Below are 24,778 nucleotides of genomic sequence, written 5' to 3'. Positions count from 1 at the left end.
CTGACAAACAATGCTGATAAATCATTTTACCCAGGGCAGAGCTGCACAATGGGACTGTGCACATCTTCGGAGTCAGGCACCCTGGGGGCTTAGCTTCAGGTCTTTGCTGACACCTTTCTCAAGCAGAAGTGTCTCAGCGTCATGCACACATTAATTTCCCTCTTTCCCCCCTGTGACTGACTCTGAGAAATGAGAATGACTTGTAAGTGTGCATTAGCATAACCATTTTGCACTTCCTGTGCACGCTGTGACATCCCACTCCAGAGCTGACTGTGCTCTGGAAATAGCTGGAGGGATTCCTGTGCTGCTGGTCCTGAAGCATCACACCACAGACCTTCAGCAGTGGTGTTAAAGCCATGCCTACTGCATGTTTGGTGTGGGGAAGTGCCTGTTCTCACTGAATTCCTTGCTTGCAGTAGCAAATATTCCCCAGGAAAGGAAGAGCTGTAGAGCAAAGCCCTGTAGGGCCTAGTCCCAGAGTCTGGTCTGGGATGTGAGATGCTGGAGGATATAAGGTCTTGGGAGGCACTTTGAAATGACTGGGGGAGGATTAGCAGACAAAGGTGTATGCAGGAAAAACTAGTACAGCAATGAGATGCTGTAAAGGAGAAAAGCCACAATAATGGGTAGAGGGGGGATCTCTCCCAGGCTGTGATTGCAGCTGCAACAAGTTCAGTTTGCTGGAGGAAGACCCTTGGGAGGCATTGGAGACTGGAGTAACCTTCACTCTCATCCCCGCAGGAGAAAGAGGAGCGCTATTTCTTGTTGTTTTCAAACGTTCTGCTGATGCTGTCTGCAAGCCCACGGATGAGTGGGTTCATCTATCAGGTAGGCACGCTCGTTTGAATTGGAAGCTGCAAGGCGTTGGGTGAGGGAGGAAATCAGATAGCTTTTATCAAATTCAACCCTTTCTGCTTCCTTGAAACTCGCTGGTGTCATGCAAGAGCCCCAGGCTGGGAACTTGCATTTGGTGTTACCAAACCACTTTGTGCCTTTGTCCTGCCAACTGGTTAAACAGCATTTGGTAAGTGAATGCTGTGAAATTAGGAAGGAAAACCTTCAGAGCATGGTGGTCTACAGGCAGTCCTCGAGAATGATGTGGATGTGAAGGTGTCCTGACCCAGCTGTAGGGTTTTGCCCCACATGATTTCAGTGTTGTGCCCTCACTGGAGAGTATCTCACTACTATAAAGCCCACTGTAAAAAGCTCAACATTTCCTCTCCAAAACTCTGCATTTCTTGTGTTTTGCCATTTGAATGGCTGCAGCCAGGCTGTTGGGAGCTTGGCTTCACTCCAGTTGCCTGGAACCATCATTAATACACTCCAGGAGAAGGATGCTCTTGTGTTGCCGTGTTGTTTGTCATACCCAAGGGAGATGGGAGAGGTTTGGGCAGGATTTGGCTGGGGTATTCAGTTCTTGCCAGTGAGCAGGCAGTTCAGCATGCCAAGCAGAGGCACAGGGAAGGCTTCCCAAAAACCAGGGGAAGTTGGTCCTTCTGACTTGGTTGTGCAGAAGGTTTGCATCTAGTGAAGGGGAAGGGTAGAAGATGAGCTGGAATGACTCAGTTGTCATGGGAGCCTCTTCTCAGGGTTTGGCCTAGTTGTGCAGTGAAATGGAGATCCATACATTAGAGACTCCTCCTGCAGTCAGAAGCCTTTACAAATGAGTTTTTAATGGCGATTCCCAAAGAGAAAGGAATTGGCAGGAAAACAAGCAGAACAACCCCCGCTGGGAAGCCGATGCAGACACTGACTCCTCCTCAATTCCCTTAGGGAAGGCTGCCTTTGACGGGAATGACGCTCACAAAGCTGGAAGATGCTGAAGGGAATGAGCACATGTTTGAAATCACAGGTCAGTGGGGCCCCTGCCTCGGGCCATGCCCCGTGTCCCAACAGCAGCTGCCACTGGAGGTACTGGTGGTCTCCTCCTCGCCCTAACCACTGCACCACGCTCTTCTGTGCCCTTTTACTGTGTGTTGTCTATATTCCTGAGCATCTCCCTCCTGGTTGAGGCAACCTCCTCCCAGCGCCCTCCAGCTCTGCCTCTGGGCTGCTTTTGGAGACCTTAGTGTTCTGTATGGGATAAATCACCTTCCCCAGTAGCACTGCTCTGTGCTGTGTATGCCCTGTCTGCACCCGGCATCCATCCCATGCAGCTGTGAGCACCTTGGTTATTGATTGACAGCTCTGGTCATCAGGGAGCTTTCCTAATGTTGCTGCCAATTTTCACCAGTTATTTGTGCTGATGACATTTGGTGTCAGGGGCCTGATAGCCACAGAAATGTTGCATTTGCTTGCTTTTCATATGAAATAATACCTCACACACTCATGTCACCAGTTCCCTTAGGTTTTCTGAGCAGCTCCCGCACTGGGTGACTGGAGCAGGACAGACTGTCACATCTTTGCCTTGGCTTTTTTTAGTCTGTAGACATTGCAGTCTGAGGAGCATCCTGTGGCTGTGCCGAGTTGAGCTCACCCTGTGTGTCTCTACTGTCAGCTAAAGACAGTTCTTTTACCCTCTGCCATAGGGAACATGACGGAGCGGATCACTGTGTCCTGCAGCACCAGCCAGGACTTGCACGAATGGCTGGACCACTTGCAAAGGCTGACCAAGGGGACGTGCAGCATCATCTCCAAAACACAGTCCTGGAATGCTCATTCGGTGAGTGTCTCATCTCCCCATCTTCTCCATGCCCAGGGTTCCCTCACACTGGGGAGGGAATACACCTTGGTATGGAGGTACAGCTGTAAGACACATGCTACCATTGTGTTTGTAACTGTGTCGTGCTTGTACCATTCTACATGTATCCTGCCCTAGTTTTGATTCAACCTAGATGTCTCCAAGAAGTTCCCACCGAAGCCTTGTCCACCTCTGCGTGGCTGGGTGGCTAACAGCCTTCATTTGCTTCTCATCTGTGTTCTCAGACGTTTAGTTCAGCTGGACAGATCCGTGGGCCTCTGGAACCCCCCAAAATCCTCAAGCCCTGGAGCTTGAGCTGCCTCCGTCCTGCTCCTCCACTCAGACCCTCGGCAGCGCTGAGTTACAAAGAGGTAACCATCCCGTGTGCCTGCAGAGCATCCCTACTGCTCCTGTCCAGGTTTCTCATCCCATAGCAGGGGCACAGAAGCTCAGGTTGATGGGATGTTGAGAGCAATGGCTCTGCCAAGCTTTGCCCCAGCCCTGTGATGGGTGCTTGTCGCTGTGGCTGGCTTTGTGCTGCACATGAAGCGTGAGCACGTGTGTTTGCAGGTCCCACAGTGTGTGTCCCTGGTCCCACAGCCTTGTGTGTCCCATTGAGTCCTTTGGCAGTGCCATGGTGGGTGGTGGAGCTGCCTCCTCTCCTCCTCCTGCCTTAGTCTGAGCCATGGGTTCCCTGCTGGGATGTGGTCCAGCTCCAGCCTTGCCCAGGCTGGTGCCGCAGGATGGAGAAGCAATGGTGCACCAGGAGGAGGAGGAAAAAAGCCTGTTGATGTTTTTCTTATCTCCCACCCTGTGTTTTGGTGGATGGAGCAAGGCTCCTGCAGCACTCCTTCGCCACCCACCTCAGTGTTTTACACGCCCATACCCTGCTGGGAGGCAGCAGCCCCAGGGATCGCTACCTCCACAGAAACCTCAAGCCTCGGAGGTAGGGGGTGGCGTGGGGAAACCCAAAATATAACCCAGCTCTGCTTCTCACCCCCCTGCTGCAACTGCAGTGCTCTCCTTCCCTGCCTCATGGTAAACTTGTGGGATTACTCACCAGCAACCTGGGTAACGTTCCCCTCCTGAATGAGCACTCTGGTTCTGAGTCAGCTGCCCTTCTTGGTACAGCAGCCCTGGGAGCATCACTGCCCGGGCTCCCAGGGGGATGGGGATGGGGGGCTTGGACCTCCCCAGCTCTCAGGACTCAGGGATGGAGAGCGCAGCAGCCGAGGGGGCGGTGGGTCTGCTGCTCCAGGTAGAGATTTTAAGTAGCCTCATGGCATTGTGTTGCTTTGGTTTCTTAGAATGTGTAAAAGACCACATTTCAGTGTGGGAATTAAGTTGTTCAAACAGGCAGACTGGAAACGAGCCTTACTCTTCGCATGGTCCAGATCCCTCACGTAGACTAAACTGTCACTTGCTTGCATGGTGATTTAAAATAGGCTAGAAAGGCAACAAGAGGAGAAACTTTCCTGTGTGAAAGTGAAAGGCTGATACTTATTTCTAAGGCAGACCAAACCAACAGCTTGAGTGAGATCACTAACACCATGGTCCTTAGTAGTTTCTCAGTTGTCCCCTGCCATGCAGAGCAGGAGTTAAACTCTTAGTGTCACAAGCAGGCACGAGGTTTTGCCACAGAGGGACAGGGTGGGATGCTGCTGCAGGCTGGATGGTGGCGTGCAAGCTGTCAAAGGACCCGTTATGTGGTTTGCATAGGAACAGGCTGTGCTGGCCAGGGTGGTGGGAACCCAAAGGCCAACGGGTCCACCAGAGGTGGGCAGGCACAGCCTGGTATTGGGTCAGTCCATACTCTCAGGGGAGGACATGAGCCTCTGATGACAAATGGGAGCTAAGTTCCGTTGTTGGCCCAGGCAGATCTCCATCTTCCTCATCCCTCCCTCTGGGTGCTCAATCACTAATCACTCCTATTTCGCGTCTCTGCTTTTACTTTAAAGTAGGGCACAAAATAAGGTCCGTGCTTCCTATAATGAAGGTATAATGTCAGATTGCAAAGGTTATCTGCATGGAAGTAAGTGGGGGAGTTTGGATAAGAGATGAGAGATGTTCAGACATCCAGTGTGACTTTACACGCAGTGTAGGACGCGCTGGCAGAGTCTTGTGCATTTCCTCGTACCTTGCTGTGCTCAGGAAACCCCAGACCTGCTTGCGCACTGCGCTGCACAGCACTCGTGTTATTTCCATTGAAATTGGGTCATTTTTCCTGTTCTGTTTCCAGTAACCATTTGAAATGACAGAGCAGGTGCTGTGGGTAAAGGCGTGTGTCAGGATTCAGGTTTGCAAAGTGAAAAACCCCAGGTTTATAGATGATTCCTTCTGCTCTCTTTTCTTTCTTTCTTTACTTTAAGTGGCCTGCTTTGCATCAGGTGAAGGATTTATGACATCAAGATTCAGGACTTGGCTGGCCAGACCTGTAGGAGAGCCCCATGGCTCCCTGAGCTGAGCATCCCAGGGATGGGGTCTCCAGGAGCTCCCTGTCCTGCCAGCAGAGCAGGGAGAAGCTGGTGCCTGATGCTGTCAGTTCTCCAGTGAAGATGCAGGTTCCCTCTGAGGAGGTCCCCTTTGAGATGATGCAGTCGTAGGAACACCAGGGTGGGCAGAGCATCCCATCATCCTGGCTAGGTTGGGTTGAAGACCACAGGACTGGTATTGAGCCCAAAGCTGCTCCCCAGGGCTCAGATGGAGCTGGGCGAGCAGGGTGGCTGCAGCATTCCTGACACCAATGGGTCCTGCATTTTAAGCACTGTTTGAGACAACCAGCATCTACAGAAACCTACTACTAACCAAGGAGGCATATTCTCTATTTTTATGTGTTTAGAATGTATTAATGCCCACTTACCATGCCTTTCACATGTAATGTTTTCAGTTCTGCATGCCACCATGCTCCTTTGCATGTCGACAGTGCTCTGAAAGCAGTACGGAGGGTGTGCCACATTAATCACCAGACTAACATTTAAATGTGTTTTAGAATTGTGGATTTAATGGACCTGGTCAATAAAATCATCAATTTCTCACACTCATCTTCTCTTTCTTTGCATATTCATTGTAGAGGATGTCTTATATCTTAAAGGTAAGGGTAGATACATCTCTCTTTGGCTTGTTGTGGCAAAGAATGCTTGTTCCTGTTCACGCTTCTCGTGCTTGCATGACCCTCACTTTGCCTGGCTCTATCAGTGAGTTATCATGAGTCAGTAGTGGCTGGCAAGTATATTTTGAGTTAACTCTCAAGAAGGATTTGGTATTATGGTACTTCAACTTCGTGGCAAGCCTCTTCTGCTTAAAATCCTTATTGCATGTAACCTACTAATCCACTAATTCTCTCCAAATCAGCGAGACTTGTAACTCAGTGAAGGAGATAAAAGCTTGTGTTTCTCACCCGCGGAGTGACAGCAAACACTAACTTCGTGTATATTTGTTTGTTCTCTGTGTATGTGTGTGGGATTTATACTCTCAAATGAATGCATTTAGGAGCAATATTATTTGACAACTGTTTTATATGAGAAATCCAAGCAAGCCAAGGAAATAAACAACATTATAGGGTTTTCTAACAAAGACCACCAACGTGAGCAGACTAAAAGTGCTGTGAATGTGTTTGAAATCTTCGGCTAAAGTATCATAACCCAGGGTTGAATTTGCTAAGGAGCTTGTCCTGGTGCAATTCCCACCGCTGTTCCAGGCAGCAGTGGGCCACAACTAGCACATGGGAAGGGCAGAGAGCATCATTGTCCCCAACTTTGTCACTGTCTGCTATGTAGTTCTCTCATGTGTTGTGCGTAACACAGATAGCTGCATTCAACTGTGCTGCTCTGCTGTTAGAGCTGCCCCTGAGTCTGGTTAAACACAAGGCTCTCTTTCTCTATAGGATTCCAGCAAAAGTCCCAAAACAATGAAGAAGTTTCTTCCAAAGAGGAAAACAGAGAGAAAACCATCAGATGAAGAGTTTGTTATCCGGAAAAGTAAGTGTTGTGTTTTCCTTTACTCCTGGGAGGTTTCTGTCTACTCAGCGATCCCCTTGGGACCTTGGTGCAGCAGGATGCCCACGCTGGGAGCAATCCTATGTGCTGCTGAGCATGGGAGGCTTCTGGAAGCATACTGGTCCTCAGGCTCTGACATATCCCCTCCCAGTCGTGACTGCCAGACATGCTCCCATCCTAGCACAAGGTCATGAGTTGGGGGTGGTCTTGTTCTGGCTACAAAGCCAAGGAACGACTTCCAAGTAGATAAAAGCTGCTGTAAACTGCACATCATCAGGCATCAAAATATGTCTCGAGAGCTGGGACAAACCCTGGCCATGCCAGTGGGTCCTGGAACAGTCTCCAGGGAGTATCAGGGAACACAAAAAGGCCCTTTCCCTGCAGGGGTGTCCACCTGCAAAGAGGGATGTCCTGGAAGCTCCCTGAAGTCCACTTGGGACGCTCCTTGCGGGTTTTACGTGGAAGGCCATGGTCACCCAGTGGTGAGCTGGGTGCTCTACATGGTTGTAGCAGACCCCTCCTAGCAGAGCTGCTCTGCCTACCCACCTCCCAGTGCTGCCTGCACCCAGAGCCAGGCATCACCCCCTGAGCTTTGTGGAGAGGAGCAGCTACAAGTGCATTTTCACACCATTGAGGCACAGTGCTTGATGCCACAGGATGTCGCAAAGGCCAGAAACGTAAAGGATCATAGAATCCCAGACAGGCTTAGGCTGCAAGGACCTTAAAGCTCATCCGGTTCCAACCCCTGCCCCGGGCAGGGACACCTTCCACTAGAGCAGGTTGCTCCAAGCCCCTGTGTCCAACCTGGTCTTGAACACTGCCAGGGATGGGGCAGCCACAGCTTCTCTGGGCACCCTGTGCCAGCGCCTCAGCACCCTCACAGGGAAGAGCTTCTGCCTCAGAGCTCATCTCAGTCTCCCCTCTGGCAGGTTAGAGCCATTCCCCTTGTCCTGTCCCTCCATCCCTTGCCCAAAGCCCCTCTCCAGGTTTCCTGGAGCCCCTTTAGGCACTGGAGCTGCTCTAAGGTGTCCCCTTCAGGAGCCTTCTCTTCTCCAGCTGCCCCAGCCCAGCTCTCTCAGCCGGGCTCCAGAGCAGAGCTGCTCCAGCCCTCAGGGCATCTCTGTGGCCCTTCTCTGGACTCGCTCCAACAGGATCTCAAAAGGGAACTGGACAAAGTCCCAGAGGCAGTGTCAGTCAAGGAAGCAGCACCCTCTTCCTTTAAGGGACTTGGGAGCAAAGGCAGGGGATGATGAGCCCAGAGAACGTTACTTTCTGTGATAGCTGCTGTCTGCTGTGTTCGACAGGTACTGCTGCGCTGGAAGAAGATGCTCAGATCCTGAAGGTGATCGAGGCATACTGTACCGGGGCAGGTTTCCAGCAAGCTCTCAGCTCAGGTGGGCACACAACCACATTATTTAGTTCTGACTCTGCCCACAGCACTGATAACCCCTCTGGGAAAAAAACAGCTGGTTGCATCATACAGCACCGAGACTCATGCTAGGAAACTGTGTGGTATTCAATCTGCAAGATAAGGGAGCTTCATCTGCCTAGTGGTTTAGTTGCCATTGTTTTTCTTCTAAACACAGAGGATGAAGAAGGTAGGAGGGCAGATGAGACACAGCTATTTCACCAGCACTAAGGAATTAAGCAAACCTAGACAGGGCCTGTGGCTGTCGGCACTGACAACCTGATGGTAATCTCAGGTTGCATGTAGCTGTAGAAAGGAAGCATGAGTATTATCTCTCTATCAGCTGCATGTTGAAGTTGCTTCATAAGAACCTATCTAACAGCTTCAGCTCTGGAAATAAAACTATTTATCATTGCTGGTGAGATGGCAAATTAGATCACTGTAATGTGAAAAAGAGGGGGCATGGTTCCTCTCAGATCTCTTGACCCCACTCGAATGATCTCCTTTATAAGTCATGATGCAGCCTTATATGCAGTGAGCACTCCTGAAAACTTCCCCATTGCTGCTTTAGCTCCAGGTTGGTGGCACCTCTCAGCCTGTATTTAACCATGGCAGGCAGCTGGAGGCTGCTGCAGCTCCAGCCTGCCCGAGCGTGCAGAGAAGCAGGGAGGAGGAGGGCTGCTGCCTCCGGAGCGATGTGGGCATCAGGGAAACATCCCCCTTTTTCATCCTGATGAGTAACTCTTGTACACAGGCTCCCGTAAAGACTCCATCCCCCAAGTCCTTCTTCCTGAGGAAGAGAAAATCATCATAGAGGAAACACGAAGCAATGGCCAGACTGTCACGGAGGAAAAGTAAGCGCGGCTGCTCCCTGCTTCCCGATCTCTTGCTGCTGTTTGGGAAGACATGGAAAACCCAGGCCCTCTCCTTTGGCCTCTGCTGTTATCACTGGCTGCTGCCTTAGTCCTGGCTAGAACCACCAGGCTATTTCAGTTGCTGTTTGTCCCTGTTTAGGAACAGAGCTGCATTCCCAGCTGCTCTGACGTGGCTGCAGCCCTTTGGGAGTCTGGGAACTGGGTCCCGAGAGCCAGTTGATGGAGTCTCGGAGCTGATCCAGATGCAGCTACTGGGGTCAGGGAGGACAGAACCAAACAAGTGGCTCTTTTAACGACTGCCATACTGGGGTGCTGCTGCCCCTCAGGAGCTGCGGGGCACCCCATCTGTGAGTGCTCTCCTATGTAGCTTCAGCAGCTGGGTGACTGCGCTGACCCACTCCTCACCCAGACAATGCATTCCTTTCATGCTTAGTTTTTTGCAGCATAACCTCAAGGGATCAAGGCCTTTTTACAAAAGACACTCAGGCATTTCCAGTTCTAAAATCATAGTTAGTTATTGCAGCAGCATGAACAAGGAAGCCAAAGCCACAGACCTTTGTTGATAACTTCAAGAGAGCAGAACAAGGTATTTTTCTTGAGGTTTGAAAAGAGAGCCCTGAATTTTGGACCACTGGCCTAGAAATGCTCTTGAGCTGGGTTTCCAGCGTCCCCTCATAGGGAGCAGCAAAAGCAGCAGCTTGATGCTTGCAAAGCAGAAGTACCTTCCCCATCAGCACCTCACTCACAAAACCTCCCGAGCTTGTTGCTGTTTTGCTGCACTCCAGCTCTTCCCTTGCATTTCTTTTTGCAGGAGCCTTGTTGACACGGTTTATGCACTGAAAGATGAAGTCAAAGAACTGAAGCAGGTAATTTGAGGGGGATTGTTTGTTCTGGGAGTTGAGCAAAAGCCAGCCAGGCTTTACTGGGGTGTTGTCTTGGGCTGGTTGGTGCCCAGGAGGAGTCTTGCCCAGTGTTGGTCTGGTCCTGCAGCTCCCTGAATTAGCTCACCGTGCAATTGCTTGAGCACCAGAGGCAGTTGGAGGGCAGGAGGAGTTGGTCTTTGTGGTAACATGGAACTTTCCCCCTGCTCTAAAAGCTCTTTCAATTTAGACTGGAGTGATGGGTTCAAACTAAAACAGGGGATGTTCAGGTTAGATCTAAGGAAGAAGTTCTTTGCTGTGAGGGTGCTGGGGCGCTGGCACAGGGTGCCCAGAGAAGTGGTGAATGCTCCATCCCTGGCAGTGTTCAAGGCCAGGTTGGACAGAGCCTTGGGTGACATGGTCTAGTGTGAGGTGTCCCTGCCCATGGCAGGGGGTTGGAACTGGATGATCTTAAGGTCCTTTCCAACACAAACCAGTCTGTGATTCTATGACTGTTCATTTTATAGGGATCTGATGGAAATACATCTCCTCCCTCCAGCCCCAAGCCTGGAGGTGGGAGACAGCACCCCAGAGCAACAAGGTCCTCCAACCTAGGCTAAAATTAGGTTTCCAGGAGGATGCTTCTGCCTGCTCAAAGTCACTGGGACTTGTGTGCAGGTCTGTAAGGTAGTAAGGGTCTGATGAGACCACAAGGAACCTTTGCTGTTCATCTTCTACACGTGACATGTCAAATGTCCCTGATACTTCATCACCTTGGAGGCACCAGGCAGTGCCTTGTTGCATAAAGTGCACGTGGGCATCGACTGCATCTTTGTTCCTTTATTTCTCACCTCGCAGGAGAACAAAAGGATGAAACAGTGTTTGGAGGAAGAGCTGAAATCCAGGAAGGACTTGGAGAAGCTGGTGAGGAGGCTGCTGAAGCAGACAGATGAGTGTGGCAGGGAGGACACGGGGCGCAAGTCGTCCCTGATCGCCTGAACTCGGGGAGAAGCTGCTGGCAGTGGTGTGTGACCTCAGGTGTATTTTGGGAAGCGGAACTGGATCCTTTTCCTCTTCTTCCTCCTTATTTTGTTGGTTTGGGGAATTTTGTTACCAAAAAAAAAAAAGTGTCATAGAGAAAAAAAGAAAAAAATCATAGTTTTCCTTCCATGCAGTAAGGAAATAAACCAGAAACAATCAATCACAGCTAAACCAGTAAGCAAGCGGTCCATGATTCACAATTCATCTGCAGCAACTAATACCTCATCGTACCTGCTACTGGGAGCAAATACAAACTCTGCTAATGATTGCTGCTCACAAAGGGTTTGGCAGCAGTTTCCTAAAAGGAAGCTTAAGCACTTTTTAATGCTTTCATTCGTTTCAAAAGCACCGGTACCTATTTATTGAATGAAAACATTATTGAGGTGGCATTGAGCAGAAACCAAAAAGCACCGTGCTCCTCTTTTCAGATAATCACAACTGGGGAAGCTCTTCCCATCCACCTTCTTGTTCCCCATTAGTTGACTGTAGCGAACTTAGAGCCCAGCAATACTGTGGTTCCCGTGTGGCCTTGATCCTGATTCAAATGTGCAATTATCATGAAGACATTGGAATTCCTTGGGGAAGTGAGAGCTGGAGCACCTGTCAGAGCGCATGGGAAGGTGTGGTGCACGGTGCTGCCTCCTGACAGCTCGTGACTAGCACAGCAGGTAACTGCTCTTCTGTCCCCCATCCCTTCCCTTATGCATGACCTACAACTCCTTCCCCTTGCTTTGTTTTCATATTGAGTGTCCAGGTATTGTATCAGTTTAGAGTTTTGCTGTGCTTCCCCTCGCAGGACGGGCTTTTCTCTGTATGAAATATAGACACTGCTTGACAACCAACAACACCCCCCAAACGTGCTGGTTCCCTGCTCCCTTCACCTTAGGCTCGCTGACGCTCCTTCCCAAAGGCTGGGAATGTAGCCAATGGCCACTTGTCCCCACCATGGCCCCAAAGGGGCTTTCTGCTAGGGAAAAGGAGCTTTCATTTGGGATAGGAAAGTTATTTATGCTTTGACAAGAGCTGGAATGCTCCTGGGGCTCGGATATGCAACACCCTTCAGATTCCTGCACAGCTCCTCGAACACAGCACACAGGCAACATGCATATGTATCAGCTATCTCCATCTTATTTGGTGTTACACCCTCATTTAGAACAACTGTTTTCCTTCCTTCCTTAGCAGCATTATAAAAGTAACCTTCTGTTAAAGCTAATGATAAGTCTTATGTATATCACTGGGATCACTGGGCAGCCTGGTTCCAGGGTGTGCAGACACACCACAGCTCCTCAGTTTGTAGGTTACGTTGGTCATGAAGGACATAACAGAGGCAATAATTACAACTCCCTCCTTGCAGTCAGAATTGAGCCAGAACATGGTAAATGATGTCTGGGGAGAGCTACGCTCCAGAACATCACAAGGAGCCAGAAAAGAAACCCTCTGTAAGCTGATTTTAGGACAGAACAGAGGTTCTTCTTTGCTCCAGAGCATCCCGTCTGGATGGCAGCTCCCCACATCCTTACCCAGGCACACCACGGAGCGGCTTGGTTGGCAGACAGGCCCTGCTGTGCTGGTTAATCGTGTTCCAGGGTGCTGCACGTGGGATGCGGCTGTTCCGGGATGCTGTATCCAGACCCCCTGGCACTGTCCTGTCCTCCTGCCTGCCCCGTGGTGGGATGGGGACCAGGCTTAGGCACGCAGCCCGTGCAAGGAAGCAAACCAAGGGCCATCCACACTCCAAGGAGAGGGTAGAAATGTTTCCTCGCTGCCCCCCGGTTGACTTGAAACCCGTGCTGTGTACATATGCATGTGTGTGAGGTGTAACGTGGTGGAGGGCACACTGGGACTGTTTGGATCAAGCATTTTGTCAAGAGCTAGAAGCCAAAAAAAGACAAGAAACTAAACTAAAAAGGAAAAGAAGCCATGCCGGATGGACAGCAATGTTTCCATATTTACTTTGTTTACAGTGCTTTGTAAATAGGTTCCAGTGAGTCTGTCTTTAGATGGATGTTGTGTCAGCTGCCTTCCAGTTTATCTTTGTCATGTAGGTTTATTTACTGTAACTACTTATGCAAGTTCAACTTTTCTAACATGTTTTTATTTTGAACAGTTTTTTAATTGACATTTTCAACAAATAAAGAAGGACAAAAAATCACTTCTTGGCTCTCAGGGCTGCTTCCGTTGTTCCCACCACGATGCTCTGGGCATCCCGGATATGCTCGGAGCGCCCATGGCTGCACCACGTGTTGGTGGGGACACTGGTGCAAATGGTGCTGCTAGCACGGGATCTGGTACTCCCACCATCACCCAGAGCTGCAGCAGGGAGGGGGCCCTGGTCCCAGAGGAAGGAGATGCTTTTCCATCCTTCAAGCCCTGCTTGCACTCTGCTGCCAAGGATGCTGTATGGAAAAGCAGCCACTCTCCGCGGCACTGGCAGGATGCTGTAGATAAGTGACTTCCTGCCCGTTTGAGATTTGATTTTATTCTTTTTTCTTCAGTGTGTGTGTTTTTCCTGGCATTTAGGTGTGGTGACAGGATTTCCTTTGGTCTACTGCTCGGACAAGACCTCTTCTCCTTTTAACTCTTTGGTAGAGGTGTGCCGCGCTCCCAGCCTGCAGCCGAAGCGGGAGAGCTGGATCCTGCTTTCTCTCTCCAAACACAGCACTTAGAGCAGGAAAAAGAACAAGTGGAAAGGAAACACTTGGGCATATGGTAGAAAAACCACTGATGTCTGCAAGGGAGACCCAAGTGGCACTTTGGGGACTTCAGGGAAGAGGCAGAGCAGGGCACCTCCGGCCCCAGGTGCTCTAGAGCTGGTGCTGGGCATGAGAGCAAGGAGGAGGCATCCGCCAGGCTCATCTTGGAGGGAGCATCTCCACTCCCATGTCCCCATGAAGCCAGATCCAGGCCTTAACCGGAGAGCATCCTGCTCTCCCAGTGCATACAGGGTCCCTTTGGTCCCCTCTTACGCCAGCTCCCAAACGGTCCCTTTGCATGACCCAACTCCAACACAGGCAGCAACAGCGTCCTCCAAGCAATGGAGCTCGGCTCCGAATTACCATCAACATGAAAATCAGGAAAATAACCCCCAACAGCTTAATCTGCACAGCCCAAAGCACTGCTGGAGCTGGGGATGCCCTGGAGGTGCCCATTCGTCATGGGCTGCTTCCACTGACCACCCCAGTACTGCTCCACAGCACCAGTGCCCCCAACCCAAACTGAACTGGGGGGAAGTGGGCTCCCTTGCCTCCAAGCACGGGTGCACACAAGGGATTTGGCCTCTTAGAAGACTGTCAGAGGGGACCCTGCCCCAACCAGGAGAAAGGGCCGTCACCAAGCAAGGGGTGCCAAGGTAAGGCTAGTACCAAGGCGCCCAGTAAGAGACCTTGCTTGGAAACTGGCATCCAGCACCGCAATGGCCTGTGCAGACCATCCCGGCACCGTGTTAGGACCAGCCCTGCAGCCTCCAGCCAAGCAAACCCTAAGCACTGGCCACATGTGAAAGCTCTTCCACTTCCAAACCTGCTGGATTCCCAGAGTATTCCCAAACTTTTGCACTCTGTCAAGTGTGACCTGTACAACCAAATGCTCCAGGCTTGCACCTTCGCCATCTTCAGATGCCTTTGAAGAGCACCACATCAACATCCTTGTGCCCTGCTGTTGCTCAGCGCACCTTCCCTTCAGGCTGAGCTGGAGAGGAGGGTCAGGGAGACCCTATTGTGCAGTGTACCCCCTGCCCAAGAGGGACTTCTGCCTGTGTGCACAGTCCTGCTCTCCCAGAGCTCCAGGAAAAGTGCTGCTGAGGGCACGTCCTCCCTGAGGACAGGCAGAAGATGCTCTTGGACGTGCACAAGCACCTTGGAGGGCTCGGGAAGACGCAGTTGGTCCTGCCACCCCCCTGCTTTCTTGGTCCTCCTCTTAGGGTAGGAGGGGTTGCAGGAGAGGAGGCAGGTCCAAATTTGATGACGGTGGCCAACATCCCTTCTACCTGCAGAGGCGGGAGGAGGACAGTCTGGTGAGTGGATTCGGGTCCTGGGAGCAGAGCACGGCTGGTCCCTTACCCACACTCCAGCTCAAAAGTCAGCCTCCAATTGTCCCTCATGAAGCTGGCCAAGGCTTTGTCACTCTGCGTGAGAAGCTGGTTGAGTTTCATTGACAGGCATGAGTGGAAAAAAGGGGTTTCTCAAGACAAAGCAGGCAGTTCGGGTGGCAAGGATGCATCACCACCAGCCAGCACGTAAGGCCAGCGCTCGGCTGACTGATTCCTTTAGAGGAGACCTTCCTAAGCCTTTTAATCTTTTTCCGCTGCTGTTTCGTAAGCAGATTGGTACAGGAGATAGATGGGTATGAAGGATGGAGAGGCCTGAACCATCCTACGTTCTTAGGAAAGGTACGTTGATGGTGGAGTTTGTCTTGTGACATAACGGGGACATCCACCCTTGCCTGGTGGACCCGGACACACGCCACCAGCACGCACCGAACCGCTGGCAGGGAAAGAACAGAGCGAGGTGCAAACAACAACAGCTTCAGACTTTGTTCCATTTGTGTTCTCGGGGCCCCTTGGCCCTCATTAATAAATAACAAAATATACAAATTAAGAAACAAGGAAACCCAAGAGGCAGAGGGACATAAATAGGGGAAACAGGGAAAGCCACTTTGCTCAACAAAGTCGGGCTGGACCCCCCAGCTCAGGGCGGTCCCCTCCTCACTGCAGCTTGAAGATGCCGAAGTAGGTGCTGCCCTGGTTGTAATTCACTCGTGTTGAGTCTGTCACGTTGACAAAGACCATGTCACCTTCCCGGAGCTTGAAGACACCTCCCTCCCGGATGGACTGGAGCTTGCAGGAGGACGTGGAGGTGTTGTGTGTGTCTAGTCCTCTCAGCAAGAGCCGGTCCTCTTCCATGGGGAGATGCAAATAAATATAGAGGGTGAAGGGTGCCAAAGTTGCTTCCTTGGTGCAGAAGCTGACTTGGGAGTAGATGTAGTAGAGCCCTGCTTCCTTCACCTTCAGTTTCCCCTGCTGGTAGGATATCAAGTTGTTGCTCATGGGGCCATACATTGTCGTCTTCCACTCGAGCACTGTAGGGGGAAAGCATTGCAGATGAGCTGGGAGAAAGACACCCTGTTTGACATGCTGGTTTGGGGGGGGCACCCCACAGACATTTAGGATCACAGCCTGTGTCTGCTGCAGGGCGCAGGGGTGGCTCCTGCCCACTCCAGGACACCATCCCCAGCCCAGGGTAGCAGCGTCCCCTTCTCTGAGGCCAGGACAAGATTAACTCATGTTTCTGGTCACTGGCCTTGACACCCGTGAATCGATTGTGTGAGCAGAGGAGCATTTTGCTTCCTCCATCCAACCAAGTGGAAACGCTGAGGGTGGAGGGTTGCACACAGTTGCCACTACCAACCAAACACCCTCGTGTCTGCCCCTGTGGGGCTGCTATCTCCATGGCTTTCAGTGCCACTGCCAAAACACCAAACTGCAGCTCCCATCTTCAGAGGCTCCCATCCCCGGGGACACGGTTTCTCCCATCTGGGTGCTGCCACTTTGCAAAGGCAGAGCAGAAATAAGTGTCCCACAGTTCTGGTCCCCGGCAGGGTGCAGAGCTGGAAGGGTTTTACATGGCAAACGCTGCCTCCACTGCCCATGGAGACCTGCCATGGCTTTCGGGACACCGCCAATCAGTGTCACCAGGGCAGCCCATGAGCGTGCCCTCCCGCTGGAGTCAGTACAGATGGGCCAATACAGAGACCAGGAAGCCGTGGCCCCTTTTTTTGACCTTCACGAGGGAATTTGGGCCTTCCCCAGCCCGCAGAGACACCAGTGAGAGCAGCAAGGGAGAGCAGCCTGGCTCCACGGGGAACCACGGGCTCAACAGACCCAGCCCGGAGCCCCAGCCCCTGCAGAGGGGCGGCGCGGGAGGTCCTGGGGATGCACGGAGCCCGTGGGCCATGCTCCTATATCCCATGGGGAAGATTCCAACATGCCCAATGCCAAGCTCCAGGCAGCAACTGCAACCTGCTCTATATATAACGAGTGCTCGAGCTGGGAGGTTTGAAATGCAGCGAGTTCCTCACGTCTTTGATCTTATCTAAGTAAGCTTTCCACAGGTAGACTGAGCTCTGGGTGAAGTGCTGCGTCAGAGACGCAAAGAGCACTTGCTGATTACTGACAGTTGCTCCAGAATTAAAGCAGAGGTGCCCAGACTGTGAAATCCATGGCACAGACTGACTTGCAAGCTCGTACTCGGACAATCCTTGCTCTCGCAGCATGTCCCTTCGCTAAGGTTGTGCTGGGGAAGGGAGATGAGAGAGCAACCGTGGTTTGTGCCAAGGGATGCACAAAGGCGTCATGGACTCATGTGCATCCCTCAAACCTAACGTGGCCACGGCTGTTGGCTGAATCAGTCAGGAGCTATCTAGGTTGTGACTATGAAGTCACGTATTGCTACCAGGACCACTGCAGGTGAGAAGATGCTTAGATCAGCAGACACAACATGCCAGCAGAGCCCTCCTGCAGCAAGACATGGCCAGGAGAGCAAAAGCATTTTTGCTGTGTTTTGAGTCCAGATTTTACTTCAAGACAAAGAGAAATGGCTTTCCACTCACAGAAAACACTGCAAAGGTTAATCCACTGCAGTGCATTTCCAGGAAGGCTGTATAGGATATATATACTTCTAGGAAGGCATATATAAGGCTACAGAGGACAGCTGGCATGGGATGCACGAGCCCCGTGTGGCAGAGCTGCAGGTGGGGATGTGACCACTGGGAATTTGGCTCCAGCTTTCATGCTGGAGTTATCCTGTCCCTGCCCTTACAGAGCCATGGGGCAGTAATCATGGACCAGGGAATGGACACTGCCATGTCCCACTGGCTCCCTAGGCAAGGCAGTGCCAAGCGGGTCTGTCTTACCTGAGACTCTCTTGCTGCAGTTCTGACCCGCCAGATGGACTGCAACCGGCTGCCTCTTCTCCACTGCAATTCAGGAAGGTCGGGGTTATTGGTGCCTTGGCACCCACTGTCCCCCCGGGGCAGCCCAGCTCCTCTTCAGGGACTGCTGCACCTTGATTTCTCTACGGGCCAAATGCAGTTCAGAGACACAGTCTCCAAAGTCCACCCCATCAGCTTGGAGTGAGGCAGGATCTGGCCTCTGATCAGCAAAGACACTTGGCTGCCTTCAAGGTGGAGCCACTGGGGGATAAGGCCCACGGAGGAGACTGGGCTCCCATGGAAGAGGATGGGTCCACTCCTTACCTGCCACAGGGGTCTCGTTCTTGCGCATCAAATGGGGATGCTCGTGCTCATGACCTGCAAGGCAACAAGGCCACAGATTTAATTGTGGACCCATTTTCATTGATGTAGGCACCTTGGCACCCAGAGCCGCCTGCCCTGGTGACACAGCCATGCCCAGTGCCCCCCTGCTGCCAGCCCCATGCCACATACCCCCATGGGGATGCCCCCCACCCCAGCCCCATCTCCTGCCTCTGTGCCATGCTGGCCAGGGTGAAGGAAAGCCCTTCCCAGGCCGAGCTACTCCTCCTGCCCCTTCCAAGCCACGGGTGCACTGGCAGCACCAGGGAGCTCACCTCTCTGCATTTCGAATTTGGGCTGCTCCTTGCTGGCTCCTCTGTCCTGTAACAACAGCAAAAATACACGGTTGGGTTTTAAGGATGTACAAATCGATGGTTTTGAAAGCTTCTGTATAAAGGATGCTCTGGTCACTTCTTGGTTGTGGCCCCAACAGCCCTGCCAGCTCTGGGCAGATGGTACCCAAAACCACAGAGCCTCTTCAGTACCAACCCCAGCATCACATACGGCCATGGGCTGTCTGGCTGTTGGCAGGAGGGAGGTCGTAGAGTTTATGATCTTTGCACAAAAATCAATCATCCCATCAATTAAAATGATGGGATGGGAACAGCCTGTTTGAGAAACAAACGAAAAGCCACCTCCTGTTCATTTAAAGCCATGCTGGAGAGCCATGCTGGAGAGCAAGCTGAGCACATCCCTGCCCCTACAAGAGGAGGTTTTAGGACTGCTGAGCAGGGCCCATCTCGGACAGTTTTCTGTTGTCAGATGGGTACTGACACAGACCTGAGGCATTAGATGTCGTTGGGCACTGACACCCAAATACGAGGAGCCTCTGCACTAGCTGGGGGTGCCATCCCCGGACTCGTGGAGTGGCATTTGTACATCCTCCTCCTCCTCCTCACTGACTGATGGGATCTGTGCTGCCCAAGCCTTGTACCCTCATGGACACCTGGGCGAAGTAGGCGGCCACAAGCATCCCCACAGCCACCCAACACAGGATGGGAGCAAGGTGCCAGACAACAGGAAAAGAACCTTCATCAGATCCGGATGAGAGCGCAGAACGAGGGTGGCTGCAGCTCCATCCCTCCGATCACAAGCACTGAGCATCGCTCCGCAGGGATCCCACCTGCAGCTCGGTGTGCTCTGACCAAGACCGTTTTGAGGCAAAAATGGATGAGATTGTTCAATTCTATCAATGAAGTATAAAAATATAGTGTAAAACTAATCCAGTGTAAAAAGGGGCATGTGCTGTGCAGCCCCAAGGTAAAGGGCACCCATGGGGTGAAGCTGGCTGTGTGCCCGGAGTGCTCCTCCGTCTTCAGTGGGGTCTTTATACACCCAACAGCAGCGTACCTTGCACTGGAGGTCCTGGAAGGCCTTTAAAATCTTTTCACAGTCCAATAACGTTGACTTCTGGCCTTCTGGTGTCTGACATTTCTGTACCTTCCTCAGGAAGATGTAATCTTCATTCAGGTTCAACACCTCCTCCATCTGCCAGCGGGGGAGAGAAGGGAGGGTGAATGGAGCGTTAGTGGCTGGCAGTGGAGCCACAGATATTCCTGCCGGGGACAAATCACAGCCTGGAAAGCTCAGGATCAGTTGTTCAGCATCGGGATGAGCTGGGCAGACACACTGTGGGTACCAAGCACTCCCATCAGCAACCCGGCACGGCATCCGCACCCGCATCCACCAGCAATTGCTGACCCCGGTTGGTAACACTGGATCAGAGGAGGATTACTCAGGATCCCTTCCTGTTTTCTATCACCTTGATCATGAATTTCAATTTCCCACTGTGCTTTTTCCAAAAGGCAAGTGGCAAATATCCACCCGCCCGCATTGACAGGCACAGAAATCTCAGCGAGTGGCTCGGTCCATCCCTGCTCGGATCCAGCTGGGATGCTCACTCAGCTCCACACTACCCTGCCCATGCAGGGTGGCTTTTCCTTGTTTTAGATTGACTTAAAGAGCAGCCAGGAGACCAAAAGAACTTGTGGGTTGGGGCTGAATTCTGCCAAGAGCTTCAGATTAAAAAGATCTGAGAGCCACAGATAGATGATGATGGATAGATAGATAGATAGATAGATAGATAAACAAACTGCTTTTTGAAATCACACTTGTATTTTTGCAATGACCCAACATGAAGTTAAAGGAAAGGAGAAGTGCAGACAGACATGAGGACACAGAGCCTGGCACAGTGCTTTGAGGGTCAGGTTTGAAGCCCTGCCCACAAGGTCTGAAGGCAGCTGAAATCTTCTAGCCACCCGTAACGGTGCCTCAGCTGCCTCTGGGGACCCTCTACTCATCCCTTCACCCCAGGCTGCAAACTCCATGCAGCAAAGTCTCCTTCCACCCCTTGCTTTTCAGCCCCTCTAGCTCAGGGTTGCTCCCCACCCTTGAAGATCAGAAGTCACCCACTTAAATGTCAACTGAAGTTGAGACTGCGCCTTTAAAAATCACTGATGATGATCTTATCATTGTATCTGGTAAAAAGAACTCGTTCTGGGTTTTAGACACGTTCCGTTTCTTTAGCTGGTTTCTGGTTTGGAGGAAAGTAGCTTCAGATTGGTGATTTTAAGCATCGTGCAGTCATGGCAATATCAAAACCAGCTTTATAGCTTTTAATTCTTTGGTAAATATTGTCCCAAGTATGAGACAGGATCACCAATAAAGCGTCTCTTCAATAAAAGACCAAGCACTAAGATCCACTCTTCTCTTCCCTAAACACAAGGACAGCATCTGAAGTGAGATGTTGGTCAAATTCACACACACAAACACTAAAAAAAGTTGTATTTTGGGACCCCCCCATCCACGTGATAAGTGTCACTAGAAAAACCACCAATGAACCTAAAATAGCCACTTGTGTGTTTAAGCCACACTCTTCTCTCCCCGGACTGGCCGTGGTTTGCTATTAACGGCTCTTCTTCATCGACCTACTCCTGTTAACGAAGGGAACAGATCTCTTCCTCACATACATCTTAGTGGCAAATTAGAGCAGGAAAGAGAACATGGGTGTAATAAATGCCATTCCTGCATCCATCCAGTGGCTGGTATCATCTTCTACCATGTTCATCCCTTTGGTGAGCCCATCTCAGCACAGCTGAAGGCAAATCGCATTAGCAACCCAGCAGAGACAACCTCATTTCTGCACTTACCTTATCCATCTTCATGTGAAGATACAAACAGAAGAGCACGGTCCCGATTGTCTGTGCTACAATAAATACAGCGAGGAAGCCCATGAGCATCTTCATGGTGCCGGACAAGGTGCTGCTCATGGGTCGGGGTGTCGCAGGGCCGTAGGGTTCGTTCATCCTCCACACACGTTGCTGGGGCTGGTTCAAATGAGCTGCTTGCAAGTAGCATGAGAACTGTTGGGTGAGCACCCGCTGCTCAAGGGATACAGGTTGCAGCAACCTACACTTCCTGGAAAAACCTCTTCGTAGTGGGTAGGTTTGTTCACTACCTTCTCCCACAACAAAAAGAAGGTTGTTTAGACTTTCTTCTCTGCTGCACTTCCATGCTTTTTTCCTACTGTTCTACCAGAAGCAGAGAGAGGTTCTTATTCCATATATTCATATTTGCCCTCAAAACAGCCCAGACTATGCCCCAGTGGGGTTTTTTTCCTGCTGTGGATGAAAGTTTCATGACAAATTGTCTTCAGAGAAATGAAGACCAGGAATATGAGGACAGAGCTGCTGAACAGGGGCGAGGAAGCACCAGAAAAGTAGCTGTTTACCAAAAGGGAAAGAAAGCTTTTTTACCCTCTGTTTCCCTTATGGGAAGGGTGATTTTGCTGTGAATACACTTGGCTGAGTTGTGCTGGTATCTGGCCTTCCTTTGTGCTCCCCATGGGTGAAGTCTCTCCTTGGGTAGGAGAAAGGACCACCTCCACGGTCACTGCAAGTCTAGCGTGGGCACAGCTTTCATGCTCCTCAACAGACAGTGGGACTTTGGGTCTTGGTGCTTGGCATCACTTTGGAGAGATGAGTTTTAAACAGCTTTAGTGATACCGTGGTGAGGTGCTTACCCTGCACCCAAGGGCTCAAGCCATTTCAGACCCTATCCCCGCTTACCCATGTTACTTCTATCTATATATCTGGGCATGAAAAGGGCTGTTGGGATGCTGGCCGCTGACCTCCCAGCATCACCTACATGCAACTTTGGGCAGCCTATGTCCTCTCCATGTCCCCACACCCCTCCAGCCAGCAGCAGGGAGGCAAGATCCTGCCCCCAAGCTCTTCAGGCATCTGATGCTTGTGCAGCCATGCGCCACCAGTAATGCAGTGTAAATGCAGAGGGGTCTCCCTGCTTGCAGCAGGGGACAGACCTCCTTTTCTCCATGTAAAGAGGATCAATGTGGGTTCCTGCTGGGGTGCGGAGGAGCAGGGCTGCCCTGTGAGGAGGGCTGCTTGGAAGACAGCCACCAAGTCATCATGTCAAGTTGTTTTGAATGTCATATGCTAAAGGCAATGCTCTTATCAGATGTGCATGCAGCAAATAAAGGGCTGGATCCTGCTCAAAGCAGGGCACTGGTCCCCAGCACCCCCAGGAGAGGAGAGGAGGGTGCACCGCACCTTGTCGGGGCTGCTCAGAGCATTGCAGGATGGGGTCCAGCAGTCGCTTTTGCTACCTACCCTCTCTCTCGCATCCTGTCCTGTGTGGTTAGGGCGCTTGTGAGCTGCAAATGCAAGAGCTGGTAACGAAGCACAAACATCTCTGCAGCCGAGTCAGAGTCTGCCCTTGGCAGGTCACCATGCTCCTAAATATAGCACCCAAATCACAAGCGTGGGATGGCACCAGGGTCTTCGTGGGAAGCGACGGCCAGAGCACAGCGCCAGGGCTGAGGCCCTGGATGGTGTTTTGGAGCCTCACCATGCCAGGACTGTCGCCCCTCTGCAATGAGGGGAGCTTTGGGATGGGGCTGCCAGTGCCAGGGAAGCTCCCAGTGTCAGTTTTGCCTTCTAGAGGACAAAAGTGGCCCTGGGGTCCCAGCTCCTGTGTGCCCCTGTCTCAAGGGATGCCCACATGCCCTCCCCATCCAAAGGTCGCCTTGCTGCCCATCAGGGCTTCCCAGCCACCACAGCAGCATCCTCCTAGCAGCAACGAGGTGACCCAAACCGTGCTGGGGATGCAGGGTGTTGGGCTGCAAAAGGGGGTCCCCTTGGCATCGCTGGGCTTTAGACCTGGTCCCTTGGGCTTGCGGCCCTGCTGTGCATGGGATCACTGGGGCACTGCCAAGCCACTGCTGTCAATCCTTTTTGTCTCAAAATGGGCATTGTCTTTGGAAGGACATCGGCAAAACCTGCCCCAGTGTCCTCGCAGGAGTCTGATCCGACACCAAGCTCCTACACACTGCCCCTGCCATGCTGGGCTTGCCACGTGCAAAAAGCCATTCCATGGCTCTCCAAAGACTCCCCCTGTGCATCAGTCCCACGGTGCTCCCCAGCATTGCCAGGGCTCTTCCTCTGAAGGTGACTCCTGCATTTGGGGCAAGTCTTTACATGAGAAACAAAGGGACACGGGAAGCCATCGCTTCACGCATCCCCTCTGAAAACCATGTCTGGATCACCACCTCCCACCGCTCCACTGAAATGAGAAGAACTTGCGGGTAACGCTGGAAACCCCAAACGTGCTGCTGGCCCCATCGCATGCACCTTGCTGGGGAGGAGGGAGCTGGCGGCAGCCCCCCAGGAGGGTGCTGGGTTGGGTGAGGAGGATGGGGACAGGCTCAGGGTTTGGGTACCTGGTACGAAGCCATGTCTGGATCACCACCTCCCACCGCTCCACTGAAATGAGAAGAACTTGCGGGTAACGCTGGAAACCCCAAACGTGCTGCTGGCCCCATCGCATGCACCTTGCTGGGGAGGAGGGAGCTGGCGGCAGCCCCCCAGGAGGGTGCTGGGTTGGGTGAGGAGGATGGGGACAGGCTCAGGGTTTGGGTACCTGGTACGAAGCATCATCGGGCCGGCTTGTGCGGCGCACCAGGAAACTGAGAGTCGCTACTCACTGTCACCCTGACGGGAGAGAGCGGGTGGGAAGTGTGACAGCAGGGACCCTGGCAGGGGCTGTCAGCGGGGAGGGCAGCCGGGAGCTCCCCTGCAGGAGCCATTGCTCCACATCGGCAATCCAGCCCTGGCTGGCATGGAGCAAGCCCTCTGAGCCGCATCCGCCACCCCGCACCACCAGGTTTTCCACATGGATGGTAAGGAGAGGGGGAAAGACTCAGAATCCTCAAAACCCATGTTAGCCCATGCCAGGGCCAGGTAGCGTCATGGGTGCATGTCCTTGACCACTTGGCTGCTGTAAGAACATGGGGGAATGGCTTTAACCTGCCAGAGGGGAGATTGAGACGAGATCTTAGGCAGAAGCTCTTCCCTGTGTGTTGTAATTCCAGGGAAGTTACTGCTTCGAACCAGTGAGCTATTACTTCGTCTCCCTCTGCCATCCCTCCTAATGGAAAATGTTGAAATCATTTCTCTCTAAGGTCTGAAAAGCCATATAACAATACATAGAACTCCCTGATCTCTTCATCAGGGACTGGAGCGATAGGACACAGGGTAATTGGGTTCAAACTGAAACAGGGGAGATTTAGATTGTATATAAGGAAGAAGCTCTTC

General features: G+C 51.9%; 2 protein-coding genes across 3 annotated transcripts in view; one reads left to right on the top strand and one right to left on the bottom strand.

The window, feature by feature from the left end:
* The window catches only part of ARHGEF6 (Rac/Cdc42 guanine nucleotide exchange factor (GEF) 6), a 29,446-nt gene extending 18,188 nt beyond the window's left edge, over nt 1–11,258 (top strand). For both annotated transcript variants that reach the window (XM_010014327.1, XM_010014328.1), the window contains exons 11-20: nt 742–828; nt 1,774–1,852; nt 2,529–2,662; nt 2,926–3,051; nt 5,751–5,771; nt 6,564–6,657; nt 7,980–8,069; nt 8,838–8,937; nt 9,770–9,824; nt 10,677–11,258. In XM_010014327.1, coding sequence (XP_010012629.1) covers nt 742–828; nt 1,774–1,852; nt 2,529–2,662; nt 2,926–3,051; nt 5,751–5,771; nt 6,564–6,657; nt 7,980–8,069; nt 8,838–8,937; nt 9,770–9,824; nt 10,677–10,817 — 927 coding nt within the window. In that variant the 3' untranslated portion in view covers nt 10,818–11,258. The remainder of the gene's footprint in view (nt 1–741; nt 829–1,773; nt 1,853–2,528; nt 2,663–2,925; nt 3,052–5,750; nt 5,772–6,563; nt 6,658–7,979; nt 8,070–8,837; nt 8,938–9,769; nt 9,825–10,676) is intronic.
* Nucleotides 11,259–15,561: 4,303 nt separating this feature from the next.
* CD40LG (CD40 ligand) lies at nt 15,562–21,472 on the bottom strand. Its single transcript, XM_010014329.1, has 6 exons — nt 21,317–21,472; nt 19,518–19,655; nt 18,443–18,488; nt 18,111–18,164; nt 17,769–17,831; nt 15,562–15,935 (listed from the first exon to the last, which is right to left on the bottom strand). The coding sequence occupies exons 1-6, from the start codon at nt 21,470–21,472 to the stop codon at nt 15,562–15,564; spliced, it is 831 nt and encodes a 276-aa protein (XP_010012631.1).
* Nucleotides 21,473–24,778: the final 3,306 nt, after the last annotated feature.

This window comes from Nestor notabilis, unplaced genomic scaffold (genome assembly GCF_000696875.1).
Source record: "Nestor notabilis isolate BGI_N333 unplaced genomic scaffold, ASM69687v1 scaffold10275, whole genome shotgun sequence".
Taxonomy (NCBI): domain Eukaryota; kingdom Metazoa; phylum Chordata; class Aves; order Psittaciformes; family Psittacidae; genus Nestor; species Nestor notabilis.
This window is presented reverse-complemented; position numbering and strand designations above follow the sequence as displayed.